Below are 20,447 nucleotides of genomic sequence, written 5' to 3'. Positions count from 1 at the left end.
AGTTTACATTTAGTGTTAAGAAAGTGCAGTTTTAGTTTATGTGTCTACTGTGCCTGTATCCCTTCCTCCCTCCCTCCTCCTCCGCCATTCACCTCCGTTAGCCGCACTCATCTGTCTCCAAGGTAAGAATACAGTACTAAAGAACACTTTTTTATTTCATATATTTTGTTATGCATTGGTAAAGTATACATGTGTGTTTCTTAATTAAAAATGTCTTTTTTCATAATTTAGGATGGTTTGGGGATGTTTCACAGGGTTGGAACAGATTAACTCTATTTCAGTTATTTTAAATGCGAAAAATTTGTTTGATACATGAGTTGACTGACTTACGAGCTCAGTTACAGAACGAATTAAACTTGTATCTCAAGGTACCACTGTACTAGGTTTGATGTTTTGAAATTTTGCAAAAAGATGAAAGCCAAGTATAATACCTTTTAAAAAAACTTATTAATACATGTACATTGAGTTTAACTATTGTCTAGTCTTCTGTTAGATGAATAAACTACTCTTTAGTAGTCTCTCTACTGGGGATACATTCTTTTACTTAGCAGTTACATACAGCATTGCAGTTGAGTGTTCCTTAAAGCATAGTTGAGATCTACTAGGTACAGTCGACACTCTGTATCCTCTATCCATGGATTTCCATCCAGTTTCACCCAGTCATGGATCAAAAATATGGAAAAAGAGAGAGAGAGAGAGAAAAGAATTCCAGGATGTTCTGAAAATTAAAACTTGAATTTGCCATGTGTTGAGAACTACACTGAATCTATATAAATGAAATGATGGGTAGGCATACCCACTGTAGGCTAACTGCAAATATATGGAAATCCTGCACCATTTTTTATGAGGGACTGGAATCTTCTCAGAGTTTGGTGTCTGCGGCGTCCTGGAACCAGTCCCCCTCAGACACAGAGGGCCGGCTGTGTTCCGGGTTACTCTCCAGAGTGGCTGTGCCATTGTACTTTCCCCGGGATGCGTGGGAGTTCTCAGGGCTCCTCATCCTCACCAAAACTTGATGCAATACCAGCTTTTTCAATATTTGCCAATTGTTGGTATATTTAACATTATTAATTTTATATTGCATTTCAGTAAAAACAGTTGAGGATACACATCTTTTCGAGTATTTCTTGACCATTTGAATTTCTTCTACTGTAATTGCCATTTCATCTGCTTTTTAAATTGGGTTGATTATCTCTTTATCATACATTTATAGTTTCTTTTTGTTTTTTTAATAGTTTCTTTATATGTTCTGAATACTACTTTTGTTGACTACATGAATTCTAAGTACTTTTACCCATACTCTAACTTGTCTTTTCACTCCATTTATGGTAATTATGGACATATTTAGCTTTTAAATTTTAAAGTAAATAAATGCACGTTTTCTTTTAAAGTTTGTGCTTTATGTGTTTTATTTAAAAATCCTTTCACATTTCATTGCCAAAAAGATGTTCCTTCTGTATTTTGTGCAGAAACATTTACAGTTTTGTAAATTATATTTGTGTTTCTAATCCATTCGGAGTTTATAAGTATGGTGTCAGGAAGGAGGACCTTGTTTTGTCTTTATTCTTATGTATAGCTTGTGTGTCCTTTTCCCATGAATTTACTGATTTCTGCTGTGTACCAAGTTGATTTGTACTCAGGAGTTTGCTTCTGTGCTCTTGCTCTTTAGGTCTATTTGAGTGGATCTACAGAAAGCCCATTCTATTTTAAGTATTCCAACTTTATAGTGCTTTTTGAAATCTGATCGGCCTATTATGCTCCTTTAAAATTACCTTGACTATCCTAGATCCTTTATTCTTTATTTTAATTCTTTTTCTTTTCTTCTGGAAGATTTTATTTTATTGGTTTTAGAGAGAGGAGGGAGAGAGACAGAAAGCATTGGGAGGAGCAGGAAGCATCAACTCATACTAGTTGCTTTTCATATGTTCTTTGACCGCGCAAGCCTGGGGTTTCAAACCAACGACCTCAGCATTCCAGGTGAACACTTTTATCTATTGTGTTACCACAGATCAGGCTTAAATCTTTTTTTGGACTATATAATGCATACCAAAATGCTCACAAAACTGCAAATGTCATCAAGCCAAACTAATCACTGTAAAGTGAACACACCGTATAACCCCATGCATGTCAAACACTGCCAGCCCCCAAAAGCCTGTCCTTCCTGTGACTGCTCTCCTGAATATGGTCATTACCTTCATGCTTTACTTTATGGTTTTTGCACTCAGTGTGTAATTCAGATTGATCCATTTACAAAAGCAGAATCATAATGTATGCAGTCTTTATGTCTGGCTTCTTTCTCCTAGCATTACATTTTTTAAATGTTAAGCCTTAAGTATCAATTTTAGAATTGGCATTCAAGTTCCAACAACAGCAACAAAAAAACCCTGTTAAGATTTTATTTTTAATTATATTGAATTTATGTATTGATTTGGTAAAAATTGCTATCTTACTGGATTTGCATCTTATTCATGGATGTAATACCTATATTTATTACTATGGTTGGGTTTCATATAATTTTTTAATTCTCTCTATGAGGGCTTACATATTTTTTATTATAGTAGATGTTTTTCTAAGTATCAATATTTTATAGTTGTTATTTCTGTTATCTGCTGATAGCTAATTGTTTTACCTTTCTAGGTGGTTTGAATTTTTTCTTTGATAACTTTAAGGATTTCTTTCCTTGTTGTACTACACTGCATCTAGATTTAAATTTTAATTTATTATCCTTCTTTGGACTCTTGTATTTTCCATCTGAGGATGTATATTTATTCATTCTGAAAAAATCAGCTGTTCTCTTGAAATATAGTCCCCATCCCCCTGTATCCCTTCCATGTCTCTGTATGTTCTGAGACATTCACCGAGGACCTCTACGGATCCACCTGTGAGAGCCCCAGACCTCCCCTCTGGGCCTGTCTGCCTCCTCAGACCTCATGATCCGTGCCCTTTGGAAGCGTCCTCTTCTTGCTGTAGAGAAGAGAGGGTAGATATGGGCTATGCTGAGTATGAGGAGGAATTGGGATTGCTTCTTAGTAAAGACTCTTCCACTTCACTCCTGCCTTCCACAGTACCTGGTGCCTTAACCCCTGAGCCTGTCCTACTCTGGGGACCCTCTTGCTGGCATTTGGACTTACCCTTCTTCCCATACTAAGTGGTTTCTAATTACACAGTGTATTTTACATTTTGTTAGTGTGCTTCAGGATTACAGATGCTTTTTGGTTTCATCAAATCTGGAGTTTGTTTCTGTTTTCAATTTCTTTGTTGTTTTACCGTTTTTTGAGATAAGTGGCATGGAAATGATTTGAAATCAGAAGTCACCTACCAGTCTTTCTTTAGCCTACCCCAGACTGTCTTTTGCTCCCACCACTGCACTCAAACTGTTTTATAAGGTCTTTTTTTTTTTTTTTTTTTTTGCCAAAGGCAACATTCACTTTCTTCTCTCTAACTTTAACCCCAACCTGCGTTAAACATAGATGACTAGTATTCCTGTTTTAAAACGTTGTTTTCTTAGCTTCACTGATACTCAACTGTCCTAGTTTATTTTCTGTTCACTGGCAGCCCCTTCTCAGTTTTCTTTACTGGCTTCTCCTATTCTGTCCATCCCCAAAATATTGGTGTGCCCTGGGTTCAATGTGATGTCCCCTTCTCTCTTCTGTTATAGTTCCCCACCCTCATTATGTCATCTAGTCCCATTGCTTTAAATGACATCTATTAATATCTAATACCAGTGACTCCCAAATCTTTATCTCTTATTACTTTTCCCTGAGTTCCAGATTTGTGTATCCGACTAACTTTGATTAACTCCACTAAGATTTCTAATTGACACTCTCAAACTCATTCCTGTGTTGCATATGCTGTTTTCTTTGTCTGAAATGTTCTTTCAATTCTTCAACGCACTGGTACCTGATTATCCCTAATATCTTCACTCAGCTGTCACTTCTTCTGAAGCTTTCCTGACCAACTTACCTGAGGAAAGTCTCTGCTCCAAGTCACTTTATTTTATTTCCCTTAAGAGTTCATCTGGAGTTTTGAGTGCTTGCTTGTTTTACTGTCTGTTCTCCATATTGACCACTGTTACCTTTGTAAGACTTGGGCCTTGTTGATCTTGTCTTCTGCTGTATCTGAGTACCTAGAACAGTGCCTGGTGTATGACTTATGCTTGAAAAATTCTTGCCTAATTAGTTAATTTTATTAATAAAACATTAAACTATTCTATTAGAAAGTTGTTTTTTTTCCCCAAAGAATAGCCATATTTATTTTTACCTACAGAGCCATAGACCATCTTTAGGTTTCTGTTGTCATGTAAATTATCTCAAAGATGAAACATAGGCTTGTTTCTGAACAGAACTGTTCATTGCTGACTATTGGCGAGGATTTTTAAAAATCTAGAAAAATGTATTAAAACACTAAATATTAGAATGCCTTTATTTTCTGATAAATTTATTCTATGGCAAGGACACGTCATTGAACATCAGAGTTGTTTTCTGCTAATATCTGTCTCTGATGGCCATATGCCAATAAGAGTAACCACAGAGCTGGCGTGAAAGTGTTTTGATAATCAGATCTTCTGTGTGGCTTTTTTAAAAGAAAAACATTGTTTTAGAAAATTTTACCAGTACTTTGAGTGGTAAATGGTTAGAATTTTGCTAACTCTACTAACTTAATAAAAGCAAGTTTGTTTACTGAGTAAATTAAATTTTTTGTTGATTGGTACAGCTTAGTATTCAGCAACCTGGTAGGCGTTTTGGTTATCACCCAACACTGCTAAAATGAAGACAAATACCATCTGAAATGTTTTGTGGTTATTGATTTCTGTGTTAAATATGTTCTTTAAAATTTTATTACATGTAAACAATCCAGTTGGACTTTTTTCTTTTAGATTTCTGGTATCTGCTACAACAGCAAAATACTACAAGTTCATCAGGTGCTGTACATCCCTAGCTGGGCGGCAAAGTTCTTTTCTTGGACGCTTGAACCCATCTTCGCATCTTCAGAACCCACCACCGAAGCCAGAATTGGGATGGGGGCCACCGTAGACATCCAGAGGCAGCAAAGGATGGAGCTGCTTGATCGGCAGCTGATGCTTTCACAGTTTGCGCAGGCGAGGCGACAAAGACAGCAGCAGGTAAACTAGAATAATAGTATTTTAAATTTAAAAATACTCAGTGGCCTAAGTAAATGTTTCCTCTGTGACTATATGTGTGTAGAGACTATACTTTATTCCTGTGCATTGCAATGTGGATATTTGGTAAGTTTCCTAATAGAATGTAAGTCTCTGGTACCTATTCTTGGGTTTTGTTTTGTTTTTTCTTAAGGTTAATAAATATAAACTGCATCTGAAAGTTTGGTCAAACTGGACATTCTTGTTACACTTCTATTAGATAAGAATTATTTCTTAGAGAAACACCAACCTAGTTAACAAGATGACATATATCTGTTTCTATAATCTTGTAAAAGCCACAGTGTCTTCCTGTTAAAATGCTTATTATTATGTGCTCTGGAATAAAGAGCAAATGTAAAACTTTTTGATTTTCTTTGGTTAAAATGAAGAGAATATGGAGGCTAGAAAATTTTCAAGGGAACAAACCCATGAGTAAATCAAATAAATGCTGTGTTAAGTGTTGTGTTTTCTTAGCCTTGTCATCAGTCATCAGGAAATACTGAGCATTCGTCTACAATAAACTGCTATATCCAAACAATCTGAAATCACTCTTGTCTTTTAAGAGTTACTAAATGTATAGCAGGCTAAAACCTCACACCTGCTCTTTCTTTGGCACGTCTGTGATCCTGTGTTATTTATTTCTTGCTTCCATCTTCTTTACCCGCTGGGGTATGAGAGAGGTTGCTCTTCTCACTTACCATATCCCTGTCTCCTGCCTTCACTGGGTGTGAGACATAGGTCTGCGCACAAACACCTCACTGTGGTCTGAAGAAGAGAAATCAATTGTGACATTCCTGGTGTCCCACTGGAAATGTGGGTCTCAGAGTTTATATCTGGGTGGGAAGAAGGAGACCTGTTATTAATGGACTGATTCTACAGGTGAAAAAAGAAGTGATGGTTATTCACTGCAGATATGTTTGAATTTGAGGTGAATCTGGAACACAGAGGTACCTGTGATGTAGTTAAATATGGAGGACAGCATCTCTCTCAGGTCAAAGCTGGGGTGTAGATCATGGAGACAACTTTGCAGGGTTGAGAGATGAAAGCAAGGTGCTAGATGAGTTCTGTGAGAGAATTACATCCAAGGTGGACTGAGTCTTGTATTTAGCAGGAGGAAAAGGTATTTTCTAGAATAAAACTAGGACAATGAGGGAGATAAAGAAGTATGTATGGTTCTGAGGTTTCTTGCTCAGATAATGGGATGGATTGATGACAGCACCATTTCACCAATATCCGGAGAGCAGATTTTGGGGAAATGTATTGACTGAGCTCCCTTTGGAATGCCTGGGAGAAGTTCCTCCATCGGATAGCTATGGATCTCGTGCTCATGAGCAAGGCAGAAAAGTGGTATTTGTCAGATTGGAGTCCACAGGCAGGTTTTTACACATGAAGTTAATCAAGAACACTGTCAGGATCACCATCTTTGAGGGGAGGGTGATGAAGGACAGAACTAGACTGAACAACAATTACAGAAAAAGGGCTGACCTAATTTTATGGGGAGGTGTGTAGTTGGGAGAGTGCTTAAAAGGTGGTTGTCCCAAATTCAGACAAGGAGCTGAAAATAAACCTCCATCAATCAGTCACTGGGTCCAGATCGCAGTCCTTGGCTGGCTGGCTCTCCTCAGAGGCACACCATCCACAGGAGGCATGACGCTTGAGAACTGTGAGGTGCTAGCACCCCCAGCAGCAGGAAGATGACGCACCTTAGTTCTGAGGCAGGTGAGGGGGATCTGGATGGCAGACCACAGCATCCATCCCTCATGCTGCTTGCGTCTTGGTGTACCTAACTCCTTGGAGCAACTCCTCCCAGTAGCACTCTCCCGGGAGAAACCTTCAAGAGGAGGGTTAGTGGGATGAATTACATCCCCTTCTGCCAAAGCAGATCTCAAGATCACACTGATCATCTCCCTCCTCTACTCTTCATTTGAGAGTCCCTTCCCTCTTGGCTGGAAGGCTTAGTTGCTGAAAGTGACACATACCCTGACTCCTGTGTGCTCAGTCCCCAGACGCCATGCCTTTCTCAAGCTGCATCTGCTACACCTGCCCATTGACTGTAAAAATTGAGCAGGGGAGTACCGAGAGAAGCCTTAGTGGGTCACTGGGGCGCCACACCCAGTCTTCCAACTGCTTTGTGTGCCCCTAGCCATACCTTTTCCTGACGATCAGGGCTCATGACTCCTGCCAGGATAATGACTTCTTTCCTTGCCTGCTGGTTTTGGGCACAAAAACCCAAAATAGCTGGTTAACAGCTATAACTTAAAATGTAAAGGCATTCTTGCTTTTTCTGCTGATGGAAGGGTCCCCCTCCTGTGAACCAAGCTGTGTAAGCCCATGGAATTTAGAGTTGCAGGGATAAGAAGCCTAGATTCCCCAAATACATCACTGGGAGGAAGGATAATCAGGGTCACTTCTCCTTTTACCCCTGATTTCCAAGATCTGTGTGTTGTTCCTGTTGGGGACACAGCAGGGTTTTTAGAGTTTATACCGCATCCTAGAGCCTGGAGTGCCATCTTGCAGGGTATCATCTCCAAGTTGGGATTTCACTTACACTTTCAACTGTCTCATTGGTCTGGCAAGGTGGCAGTTCCTTAGTTGTATGGTATATGAGAGGGTTTATGTATTCCACAGTCTTGCCACTGCTGCCCCCACTTTGCGGTAAGTGGGCCTTGTGGTCTAATGTGATATGATATGGTCAGCAGAGCAAGCCTTCTTTCTGTAGCCCCACAGATAGTGCTGCTGGTTCTCTTTGAGGGGTGGTGGTGTACTGGGGCTCAGCGTTGGTCTCTGTTGCCATCAGTAGTGAGGTTTGCCTTAGAGCATGGGGTCTGTGCACAGCCTCCACCCCTGCTGCCATGGCTTCTTTGTTACATATCTGCCGACACTGGGGCCGGCGGCTGACTGATGCCAGTCGGCTGAGTCATTCCGTCTCCCTCTTCTGTGGTGCATGTTCATGGTAGACATTAACCAACAAAACATGTCAGACTTTATGCCTCCTTCTTTAGCTATATCCACATACCTCTTCCCTGGGTCTACTTGTCCCCTACTATCCAGTTCCCTGACCAGCCAACCATGTCATTTACCATGTCCAGTGAATCCTTATATCCATATGTGTTATTGCTTCAGGCTACTTCTCTTTCCACACACAGTAGAGGACCAAAGGCACTGCCCAGGCTCTGCCCACTGGGAGGATTTCCCCTGGTGCTGTCTTTCAGGATCACCCCTGAGTGGAGCTATAGTGCATCCACAGGCCATTTTCAGCTTTCACTCGTGTACTGAGCCAACCCACCTAAAACCACACACGGGGCCATTTTCTTCCTCTGTCACTTGGTTACAGGGGACCCACCCCATGTGACAGGAGTTATGAGCTAAGGAAGAGGTTTTGGTACAACAAAGGTGATTGGCATGGTGGTCTGGCATACCTGCCCCTGCAGCTCACCTGTGCCCTCCGGCCCCACCCATGCTGACCCTAGAGTCTTCCCTCTGAGGATGGATTTCTTCGGGTCCACCTGACCTTTGATCTTCGTGGGTCTTACACTCCTGACCATATGCTTACTTTATGTCCATGGCCAAGCGCATCCTATCCCCAGGGTCCAGCAGCCATTTTTCAACAGCATTTAATTCTTTGCTTTATGCACACACTCTTTTTCCAGGACCCTAGGGATTTAGGTCATGGTTTTCCCCTTGTGGCTTGCTGCACATTCATTTTAGTGTCTTTCCCTACCACACAGACTCTGAACACCACAGGATCTGCCAGGTTATACAGCCCAAGAATGGATGAAATAGACCAAGTAAAACAGACCACAGTCCCTGGAGAGTACGTGTGAGCCAGGCAGCTATGAAGTAACATCCTTTGGTCTGTTGCTCTACCCACTGCTTGGCTGGCTCCTCTACTTTCCAAGGTCAGTCTTGTCCCCAGTTGATCTGGGGGTTAGAATCCCAGCCCCAGGACTCTTGCCAGAGGCTTTCCATTGACTGGTCTGCTAAAGAGAGACGAGCACACTATTTCTTCAGTCCTGGGCCTACTCAGTTCCCCCTCATTTATTCTGAACATGGGCTTTGAGAAATGATAGCCAGTTCCTTTGTGTCCTCTGAGGCTCGGGGTGCTGGCTTGCCCAGGGACAAGCACCTGCGATGGAGTGCAGGATTGGGACTCAGATGTGTCTTGACCACAGGCCTCTGCCTCCCAGTTAGGAGAGTCCTTGCGATTTTCTTTTCTTTCTTTTTTTTTTTTTTTGCTGTGGCGGGCAGAAAACTCGGTGCCAAGTTTAATGGTCAACCAAATTAACTGTTTAACCCAAGTTAGAACTTCTGCTTCTGTCTTCTCTGTACTTTTAAACTTTTTGTTTGTTTTAAAGTCCTTGTGTCTTTTATTGTAGGCAATTTCTAATTCTGTTACTGCATTTAAAAATAAATGTAATTTGTTTAAAAACTGTTGATTTTCAGATGTTTTTCATAGAACCCTGAGTTTATTTGGTCAGGAAGTCTTTCAGTTAATTACTTACTCTTCATTAGACTGATCTGTCTGCAGTATGTCATTTCAGGCATTCCAAAGTAATGCTAAAGCCATGTATTTCTTTCTCTCTGCCTCCTTCCTGTTGTGTTATCGCTCTCTGTCCCCCACCTCCTGTGGTCTTCACTTGGCTTTGGGGTCGCAGTCAGTCTGCCAGTCAATACTTGAGACTCTCTGACCAATACTGGTGAATACTCAGTGGGCAGAAAAGAAGTAAAAAAATGTCCTTTCATTTAATGAGTTTGTATTCAACTTCAGGAATCTGAGACAGATTTCTTGAATTAGATAAACGTCCAGGAACACTGGAATATTGAACAGAGTACCCAGCGCAAGAAGATATCTGAGAAGAGCAGGGTTTGGGTGGGCAGAGAGCATGAAGCAGATTATCCAGAAGAAAGGTGTCTTTCAGGATCACCCCTGAGATCGTCAGCAAGGGTGAGGGAGGCGTGGGGATGAAAAGAGGCCCTGGGAAGGAAAGAACTGGGCAGACCCATTTGAAGTGCGGTAGGATACAAAGTGAGAGATGGGAAATAGACAGCAGATGTTGTGGAGGTATTTTTAAACCTGGCAACCGATTTGAGTTTTGACACTGGAAACAGTGCAAAGTGGTTTAGTTACCAATGCAGGACGACTGTCTCAGACACATTCATCGTACTGCAGTGTGTAAGGTAGATGGAAGAAAGGAGAGCACAGAGGAAGAGACAAAGGAGGTGGTGTTTTAGATCCAGCTCTCCGCTGTATGAATGCCTTGTCTGGGATAATGAGCTCTTCTCTTCGCTCCTTAATGGTGGTGTTTCCCAAGGTCCCCTCCTTCCTCCGCCTGCTGAGCTTTTCACCCTGGACACTGCCAGCAGGCGCCCCACCTGGTCCATTGCTCCCACCACTGGGTAATGAGCTCATGGCTCCCAGATTTAGATCTGTGGACTAGACCTCCCTCCCTCTTGGGCTCCAGACCTAAAGATCCTACTGTCTACTGGACAACTTCACTTGAATGTTCCACAGGCACTTGAAATTTGCCATTTGCTAAATTTGCTTCTCCTTCTCACCTGCTACCCTGGTGAAAGGCACCATTTCCTACCCAAAGGCCCAAACCAGAGAATGTTGGCTTCACCTTTGATTTTCCCTTAGACATCCATATCCCACTTGTTCCCCTCCCCCGATGAAGTACTATGGAGTCTTCCTTCTTTATATAAATGTGTCATTCCCTCGCTCTTCATCCCACTGCCTAGGTCAGGCCACCCTTACTACTTACTGGATTTCTATAGCCCCTTCCCTAACACACTGTCACAACTACCTCCCTCTCCCTGCACCCCCTAGTTCAACCCCCCAGAGTGGATCTTATTGAAAGCTCAAATCTGATTGTTTCACTTCTACTTAAATCTTTCAGAAGGCCTCTGTGTAGCTTTCAAAGTAGTTACACCTCATTGCATAAGCCCTTCCTTGCTTTTCAGCCACATCTCTCTTGCCCCGTGTGCAGCCCTCTGGCTGACCACGCTACCTATTTGCAATATTTCATAGCCCCTTGTGTCTCACTTCTTGCCTTCACATCTGCCCTTTCTCTGCTTGAAACAAACTTCCCTCATACCAACTTCCACATCCTCCTTCCCCCCTTATACACACAGTTTTTGCTTGCCCGACTCCTGTTCACTTTTCAGTATTCACATCAAATACGACCTTTTCTGGGAACTCTTCTGTATCTCCCAGTTGGATCTGACCCTCTCTCTGTTCTTACAGCCCCTGGGTGTCTCTTTCATGGCACTCACCACTCCTGCCACTGGGCCAGGGTAGTGCGTCTTGGGGTAATGGAGACTTTTTTTCTTTGTATCGCCAGTACGTGAACAATGCCTGGTGCACAGTAAGAACTGACATATTTGGGGAATTAATGACTAAATATGTGTAAAATAAATATTTACAGAATTACTGAATGTACTGAGGCCAGCTAAATACAGGTAAATAGTCAGGGCTGGAAAGATATCCTCTGAGAGGGCAGGTATGAAGCGAACCGATAAAGATAGACTGAGACCCATAAGTTTAGAGAGTGCAAAGAAGAGGAAGGAAAGGGATTCCAGGGGCTGGGGGATGAGGGGAAAACCAGGAAAGTTCAGTGGCAGGGAGCCTGGAGAATAGGATGTTTCAGGAAGAGTGGAAGAATGAGTGTTCAGCAGATTCAGATGCCACCCCTTCCCAATAAAGCCAAGATGAGATAATGACCAGGAAAAGACCAGTAGACTCAGTAAGAACTATGTAGTTCATTGTTGAAAGGAGTTTCAGTGGGAATTCAACACATTAAGAATTAATGCATGGCCCTGGCTGGGTAGCTCAGTTGGTTAGAGCATCGTCCAAGGTTGTAGGTTAGATCCCCGGTCAGGGCACATACAAAAATCAACCAATGAATACATAAATAAGTGGAACAACAAATCAGTGTTTCTCTCTCTGTCTTTCTCTCCCCCTCTCTCCCTCTCTTTCTTTTTCCCTCCCTTCCTCTATCTAAAAAAAATTCAATTAAAAAACAAAGGAGAATTAATGCTTGGAATGGAAGTGGGGCAGGAACAAACATCACTTTACTGCTCGGCTGTGTGGTAATCACATCTACGTTCTTTAAAGTCAACTATGACATCATACTGCTACATTATATTAACCCTTTTTAATATGCTCTATATAGCACACACCAATTACATGTATCTAAAGGACGATGAACAGTGTGACAGCTCCATAGAGCTTGCTTCAGCTGGAGCTTGATACGAGAGCACCGACAGAGTCAGTGACCGGGATCCTTACGTTCATCATCAAGCACAGTGTGATCTTTCTGAACACTTCCACAGCAGTTATCTACGTGGAAGCTCTTGGGTGGTCTTATGGATTCATGGTGATGAAATCTGAGTTTACTGCATAAATAATGCTGTAGTTTCTTTCTTCTGTTTCTCATCTTCCCTCACACCCCTAGTTTTCCTGTTCTTCTGTAAATTTATGTAGGGGCAGTGTGTTTGACATACTTTATTCTCAACAGCTCCTTGCTCTCAGAGTCCATCCGCTTCCCCTAACTGAGCTGCTGGCTCCATGGTTGGTGGCATCACAGTCATCTTGGTAGTTGCAGCTGCGGGTTATTTTCCACTGCCGTGGCCATTACATAACTTTGCACAGGTTTGTGCTCTATTCATTCCTCAAGTAGTATATGACATCTTGAAGAACAGGAGCTGTGTTACTTATTTATGTCTCTTGGTTCTGCTGTAGTGCACAACCTGGAGAGAGTGACACCACCCTGACCTTCAAGAAGTTTGCAGCCCACCAGGGAAAAAACAGATGAGTCAATACTAAGCGCTAGGTTTCTATTGGAGTTTGTATGCAGCAGAAAGTGAGTTCTACTTCTCCTCAAGGGACTCAGCAAAGCCCTGTGTGGTTGAGGGGAATCCTGAAGAGGCCAATATTGTGGCAGGCATTTCAGGCCTTGGGAACCTTGCGGGGAAAGCACAGAGGCTCCAAATAGCTGTGGGAATAACATTTGCCTAAGCTCAGGGTTTTCTTAAGGAACAGGCCACGAAAGATGAGGCTGGGGAGAAAGCCGAGACCAGGACGTAGGGGGTCTTATGCCACACTAAGAGTTCTTTTTTCCTTTGTCCTGCAAATAGTGAGTCATAAAAAGTGAAATCTTTTATGCAGGAGAGTAAGTTGCATTTGTTTTTAAGAAAGATTACTTTGGCCATAATCTGAACAGTCAGTTGGAAACATGGTACTGGACAAAGACCAGTTGGGAGACACTGAAGATTCTGGTGTTTTCAGGATCTCTGTGGTGGTGAGGTGGTGCTTGCTCACTGAGTGAGAGTAAATGGCCACCATGGAGCTATGCAGAGCGACTGCACATTCAAACCTCTAGAGCAGTCAGTGAAATCTCCTAGAAAGTGAACACTGAACAGCAGTTGCTGCGTGAGTCTCCACAGCTTTTCATCACATCCTTGCCTCTTTTTACTAGTCGTAATGGAAGCAACCAATACGCTGACCGTGGAAAAGCAGCAGGATGTAAAAAAGGAAAAGAGCGAGGAATTTGCAGTTAAGTGATCTACTCTGGGTTGACAAGGAGATATTTACACTATCTAATAGGGTTGTTATGTGGATAAAATAATTTATAGAGAATTACTTTATATACCAGAAAGATGTGTCAAATACTGGTTACTATGATCACATTGGACATCTGTTTTCCGGCTCTCAGGAAGTTTTGAGAGAGAGTCCTGATTTAGAAGCTAACTAGATAGGTATTACTCTTAAAAACTTATAACTTTTAGAACAAGAGTCAGTTGGCTATGTTCCATGGGCCAAACACAGAACTAAGAATAGTTTTTACATTTTCAGTGGTTAAGTACCTACATGATGTCTTTGATTTTTGCCACTTGACTTTCAAAATCTGAAACATTTACCATCTGACCTTTTACAGAAAATCTTTGCCAGCCCCCTGTTCCAGAAGATTGTGTAGCCAGCAGCATTTTACTGGGAAGTCTGAATTCTCTCTGTTACTTTGTGACTACCCTTTTCTCTGTTGGTTGGTGATGATAGTGGCATTACAGGCACACCTCATTTTATTGAGCTTCATTTTATTGCATTTCACAAATGTTGCATATTTTTTTACAAACTGAAGGCAAGACACCCACCAGCAAAATGATAGCGACTCGATTGCGACACTCGCTTTATTGTCTGGTGCTCTAGAACTGAACCTGCAGTATCTCCAGGGTAGTCTGGTGTGTACCACAACATGTTCTTGGTGATAACACTTCCCAGATTTTTACTGGTATTTCTGTAAAATCTCCATTTACTTTAGAAGTAGAATTAAAGTGAAGCCCACTATGAATGCCCTGTGCTTGGTGTAAGCCATGTGGGAATTTTGTCAACAAAGCAATGAATTCAGTTGGTGCTAATTTTTTCGTTACCTCTTCACTTCCTTGGCCTGCCCTGTGTTTCCTAGATGGTTATCACTGAGCAGTCTCTTTGACCTGCTCACCATTATAAATATATGTATTTCAGTTATTTTCTCAGTATTTGGCTGAATTTAGTTAGCTGTATTTTCTCACCCTCTCTTAGTAACATTTTGTGGCTGTGAAAATTGTTTCTCTCTTTATCCCAGCAACAGTTGTTAGGTAGCATCTAACATATGCATTATTATGAGTCAAATCTGCCTTGCAAATCATGAGAGTTCCTATTATTAATCAAATGTTTCTTCATTAATTATTTATAATTTAGTAAACATTGTAGTGTATTAAAGGTGCTCTCAGGTACTCAGTGTATTTTTGGGGTTTTAAAATAGCTTTCTTGAGACAGAATTCACATCACGTATAACTCACCTATTTAAAGTATACAATTCAGTGATTCTTAGTATAGTCACAGAATTGTACAACCATCACTGCATTCGATTTTAGAATATTTTTATCACCAAAACAGAAACTGTACTCATTAGCAATCACTCCCAGTCCTTCCACCTCTCTTGCCCTAGGCAACCACTAATCTATTTCCTGTCATACAGATTTGCCTACTCTGGACATTTCATATAAATGAAACCATATACTATCTGGTATTTTGTGACTGGCTTCTTTCACTTGGCATCATGTTTTGAAGTCTGTCTGTCCATGTTGTGGCATGCATGATTGCCTCTCAGTGTGTTTAGATAGCAAGACCCACCTAGTAGAGCTCTATGCTAATGAGTGACAACCCATCAAACCAGTTTCTGTCCTTATCCCTTCAACTGACTAGGCCTCTGAGGAACCGTCTTACCAATATATAATTTCCATTAACATCCTTTCCGCAAGGTACATTTAATGTCTGGCCAGGCTCTGGGAGTACCACAATGAACAAGATGGCGTGATCCTTTCTCTCAAGGAGGCAATTACAATAACATGTCATAAGTGTTCTTCTAGATGAAGCACCTAGCCCAGCCATTGAGGGTCAAGAAATAGTATCTGGAGCCTGACCAGGTGGTGGCACAGTGGATAGAGCATTGGCCCAGAACGCTGAGGACCCATGTTCAAAACCGCAAGGTTGCCATCTTGAATGTGGGTTCATCTGGTTTGAGCACGGTCTTACCACCTTGAGCATGGGGTCGCTGGCTCAACTGGAGCCCCCTGGTCAAGGCACATATGAAAAGGCAGTCAATGAGCAACTAAGGTACTGCAACTAGGAGCTGATGCTTCTCATCTTTTTTTCTTCCTGTCTGTCCCTTTCTCTCTTGCTTGCTAAAAGAAAGAAAAAACGTAAAATAGTATCTGGATGCTATGCATTCTGAGTGGAGCCTGAAATCTGTATACCTATGTGTATGTGTGTGCGAAGTAAAGGAGTCCATCTTGAATCCAAAAGAAACAAATTCTCAAGCTAGATTGACCCAGGCAGCTTTCAGAACAGCTTGTGAACCTGTGGCCTACTTCTCAGAACTTTTCCTTTTTAGCTTCGTTTGCTCTTTCACTTTTTGGTGCAGTTTGTTTTAAAAACAGTTCTTGTCAAGTTGCTGCGCTGCCTTGTCAACAAAGCAATCTAATCCGTTAGAACTAGTTCTTCTATAACTTTTTTCTCTTATGAATTTGAAGTGTATAGTGTCAGGCAGTGTGGAATAAGTTACTAGTGCTTTGTTGATAAAAATCTGCAAACTAAATGAAGATTAGGTGCTAGAACTATTTCAAGTGAAATTAAAGGTAAGCTGTTGATCTGAATCTGTAACTTCTTGCAAAAACTATGGTTATGTTTTTGGTGCTCTTGTAGTTGATCAGACTGACCTTTTTGACAAAGTTCGGAACAGAAAGGTAGATCAATCTAAATTATAATCCCTTTCCAAGACTGACTCATTAAGTGACCTCAAGAAAATCATTTCTATTTTCCATTCTACCATCTATCTTTATGAGAAAGAATAGTGTGGTACAATCTCATGGTACTTAAGAAAACAAGTAAATGATGAAGATGTGCTTGGTTTTTAGAGAGATGAGAAATTATAAACAATCCTAATTCTTTTTACAATTTTTTCTTTTAGCACTTTTGAAAACCATGAATGGATTTAGAAATGTACCCTGAAGCAGACATAATGTTAAACCTGTGGATATTTGAAAAATGGTCCTCATAATTGTTCTCCCCCCAGAAAGCCATCCTTATGGGTTTTCAAAACCAGAAAACAATTCTAATGCAGGTTAGAGCACTGGAGTACCCCTGAGTTTCTCAGGAATAATCCCTCTAATCATCTTGAGAAACCTTGAATTTCACAGAACCATGCCTAAGTTCAGACCCTGAAGCCTGATACTGTGGGTTACAGACTTGGTTGTGTGAATAAAGCGGCAGGAGCCCAGGAATTTCCTAAGCAGTGAGTCATGAGCTCCTGTCCTAGATAAGAGAACAGATTAACGATACTGAGATTTTTTTAATCATACTTTGTAAGTGATAGCGATGTATGCACACATGTTGAAACCCGGGGTGGCGGGTAGGGTATGCAAGCACAGTCTGTGACTTTGGGCTGAGAGGCCACTGCCCAGTACCTCACTTATCTGGATCTGACTTCCTAGTTTATAAACTGTCCACTGCTGCAGGTATAATATGGGTGGTTGCTCAAGGAGCTCATGGCTCATTAGAGATCTTTGATCAATGCAGGTAACACTCATGAGGAGTACAGGCGAATATAAAGTGGAGGTTATATTGACTAGTGTCCGCCTACGAATCTCTTCTGCAACAGCTCTGGCAGGTGGCTGCACAGTTCCTGCTGGAATGGTGGAGATATCTTTCTGAGAGAACTGCTAAGCTTCAAGATATTCTTTAATATATTGATTAGGAAGTGGCAACTCATACTTAGTTTAAGGGCATCTAGTCCAGCTTCCCATTTTACAGATGGGGACACCTCGACCCAGTGTTGTATTCTCCCAGGATTGGCAGCTTGACTGAGTTCTGTAGAAGCTCAGCAGAGAGGGAAGAACAGTGAGGACACAGATTGTCCAGAAAGAAGCCAATTACAGATACGAAACAAAACACAGGGCTGGGCCCTGTGCAGACTGGCAGGGGGCAGGTGGTCAGAGGGAACAGAGGAGGGTATTTTAGGTAGCAGGTGCAATTTGCACAGACACAGTCTGCAATACAAGCGGGACACAGGAGCAGGAACATGCAGGAGGGAGGTAAGAAATAACTTATGAGGGGGCTGCTTCTGGCGGACCTTCCCAAACAGGACAGAATAGATATGATACAGTACAATTTTCAGTTGAGGCAGCAGTGGCTTGTAAAAGGGCTTATAGTGAAGCTTACCTGGAGTGGTAGACAGATGGGATTGAGGCACTATTAGTGGCAGTAATGGCATCCAAGAAGCTGTGAGCTGATTCTCAAAGTAGGACAAAGACTTATACAGTGACAGTCACCCTTCAGAGGAAAAATCAGTGGCACTTCAGAATTGGCTGGACTTGGTGTATAAAGGAGAGTGTTGAGTCCCAGGGGGTCCCCAGGCTTTCAGGCAATGCTAACCCTAACAGTGGCCCGAAAGTTGCTGTCCACCCCAGCTCAGACTTGTTGAAGGACAAGTAAGGGAATGAGAGCTGATCACTGAAAACGTGAAAATGGAGGACCTCTGTGGGGAGGGAGATGTAAAGAGAGAGCGGAAATCTTGGGTAATCCCCAATCTCATTTTTAATTAAGAGTTTCACCTCTTCTTCAGTCAGAACACATACTGATAACAAATATCAGAATTAATTTTAATTTTTACTTTATTTAATAATTTTTGTGTAGAGCTAAAAAGTTAAGGAGGAAATATTTATATAAATGACCAAAAAGTTGGCAGACAAAAAGAGAGGGGGAAGATATAATATAGAAATCAGTAATCCTTGCACTGAAAGATGCTCTTTTATTCAGTTTTCTATTATTTTAATTATTCATTTTAGAGAGGAGAGAGAGAGAGAAAGAAAGAGGGAAGGAACAGGAAGCATCAACTCCCATATGTGCCTTGACCAGACAAGTGCAGGGTTTTGAACTGGCAACTTCAGCTTCTCAGGTCAATGCTGTATCCACTGCACCACCATAGGTCAGGCTCTTTTATTCAGTTTTGAAGGAAACAGATTGAAGTGCTTATCTTGTGCAGTCCTTACTGTAACTTATGTTCAATGTTCATGAGCATATAAGTCAAATTAAGGTAGTAAAAAGGGCTTAAAACAAGAGAGAGGCGTCATCTTCCTCTGCCAGATGTTTCCAACCTAAGGGTGGGGCTGTGGAGAGCCCACTTTCTCCCTCACACCACTTCTCACCTCCACCTCCTCCTCACAAAAAGTGTTGCGTGTTCCCCTTCTCTGCCAAAATCAAACTCAACGCCCCCAAAAAGCTGAGGACGTCTTTGATCCTGACTCTCTCTGGATAAAAAGGTCCCCATTCAAAGAGAGTGATTCGTCAGCCAGCCTTTCCTCAATGGCAGGCGTGAGCATTCACTACCTGGCTCAGCCCAGCTTTCCCAGTTGCACACCTATCCTCACCCCCCAAAGGACAGGGAGCTGAAACGGAACAGTTTACCCAGAGTCTATGGCCAGGATCAATAATGAAGCCAAGTTTGAATACTTTTGTTCTTTTTCCAGAGTCTGCCCTTGCCCCCCTGTGGCTCCCCCAAAAGGGATTTACCTGGTGCTTTGTTGAAACAAAGAGAAAATACATGTGTGTAGAGTTTGCAGATAAATTTGAAACTAACTTAGCCTGTCGTTACAATTGTGCCCATCTCAGGAGAAGTAAGATCAGCTGTGGTAGGAGTCTCAGGCCTCTCAAGAGAGAAGACATCACTCAGACACACAAGACTCAGGACACACATCTGTTGGCTCACACACCAGTTGAAGTGTTCCTTGCCGGGGGGGAAGTGTTCCTGCCAAGCTGTTGAGTTGTACCCTAGGCTATTACGTAGCTTCCTGATAGTAGACACTCGAGATGCCTTCTCACCCCCTTCCTTGCTGCCATCTCCATTCAGTACTTAGACCAGCATCCATAGACCTGGACCTCACAGCTCAAGAATTGCCTGGACTGGCAAAGCCGTGGCCTCCAGAACTCCAGCCGACCAGAGCAAGAAAGAGGAAGAAGAAATGTGGCAGAGAGCAGTAGTGCCATTGGAAACTTTTATCTCCCAGGCCAGGGGCTCTAAAAATGGAGCAAAATGATGTATTTCATCTCCTTATCTTACTACTATGGAAACTGCATTCCGCTTTGCTGAGAAAAATGGTATGATATACAATATCTGAGCCCCCAAAGCTGGTCAGGAGGGTAAACCACAAAGAAAAAGTGAAACAGTCATAAAACTAGTCTGGGATGTTTAAGTCCTGCTAAGACTGCTTGCTGCTAAGTAGCCCCAAATGGTACAGATATAAGGTTGTGGCCCTTGTTGTGACATGCTTAGATTCAGGCCCCTCAGTGCTTCTGCTGTTCGTATTTTTAAGACATTATCAATTAATTGCTTTCCAAGTATGTAATAGGATTTATTCTGAGCCTCATAAATGCCTCTTCCCTTCTTTTATCCAAGTGGTGGATGAATGCATTACCAGTTTGCGTGTGTGGCAGTGGTAATAGGGTTTGTTGTTATGTGTTTTTTTTTCCCCCAGTTTTGCCATGAAGTTATTGCTGATAATAGCCACCTCCAGTGATATTCCTTTCCTCTGTATTAGTAGTGCTTATGGTTAGTTTGAAGTCTGATAAAATACTTCTCACTTAGTCCTTAATCACATGCGACATCCTCAGTACTTTTGTTTAGTTTTTGCTAGTCTTCTCTGTATTGTTCTGTTTATTTAGTTTATGTGCTGCCAAAGTGAGCATGTGTTGAAT

General features: G+C 41.8%; 1 protein-coding gene across 2 annotated transcripts in view; it reads left to right on the top strand.

Moving 5' to 3' along the window:
- UBAC2 (UBA domain containing 2) overlaps positions 1 to 20,447 on the top strand; it is a 241,561-nt gene that overhangs the window by 175,862 nt on the left and 45,252 nt on the right. For both annotated transcript variants that reach the window (XM_066236660.1, XM_066236659.1), the window contains one exon: positions 4,877 to 5,122. In XM_066236660.1, the coding sequence (XP_066092757.1) occupies positions 4,877 to 5,122 (246 nt within the window). The remainder of the gene's footprint in view (positions 1 to 4,876; positions 5,123 to 20,447) is intronic.

This window comes from Saccopteryx bilineata, chromosome 6, assembly GCF_036850765.1.
Source record: "Saccopteryx bilineata isolate mSacBil1 chromosome 6, mSacBil1_pri_phased_curated, whole genome shotgun sequence".
Taxonomy (NCBI): Eukaryota; Metazoa; Chordata; class Mammalia; order Chiroptera; family Emballonuridae; genus Saccopteryx; species Saccopteryx bilineata.
The sequence above is the reverse complement of the archived record's forward strand: the minus strand, read 5'-3'. Positions and strand labels throughout refer to the sequence as shown.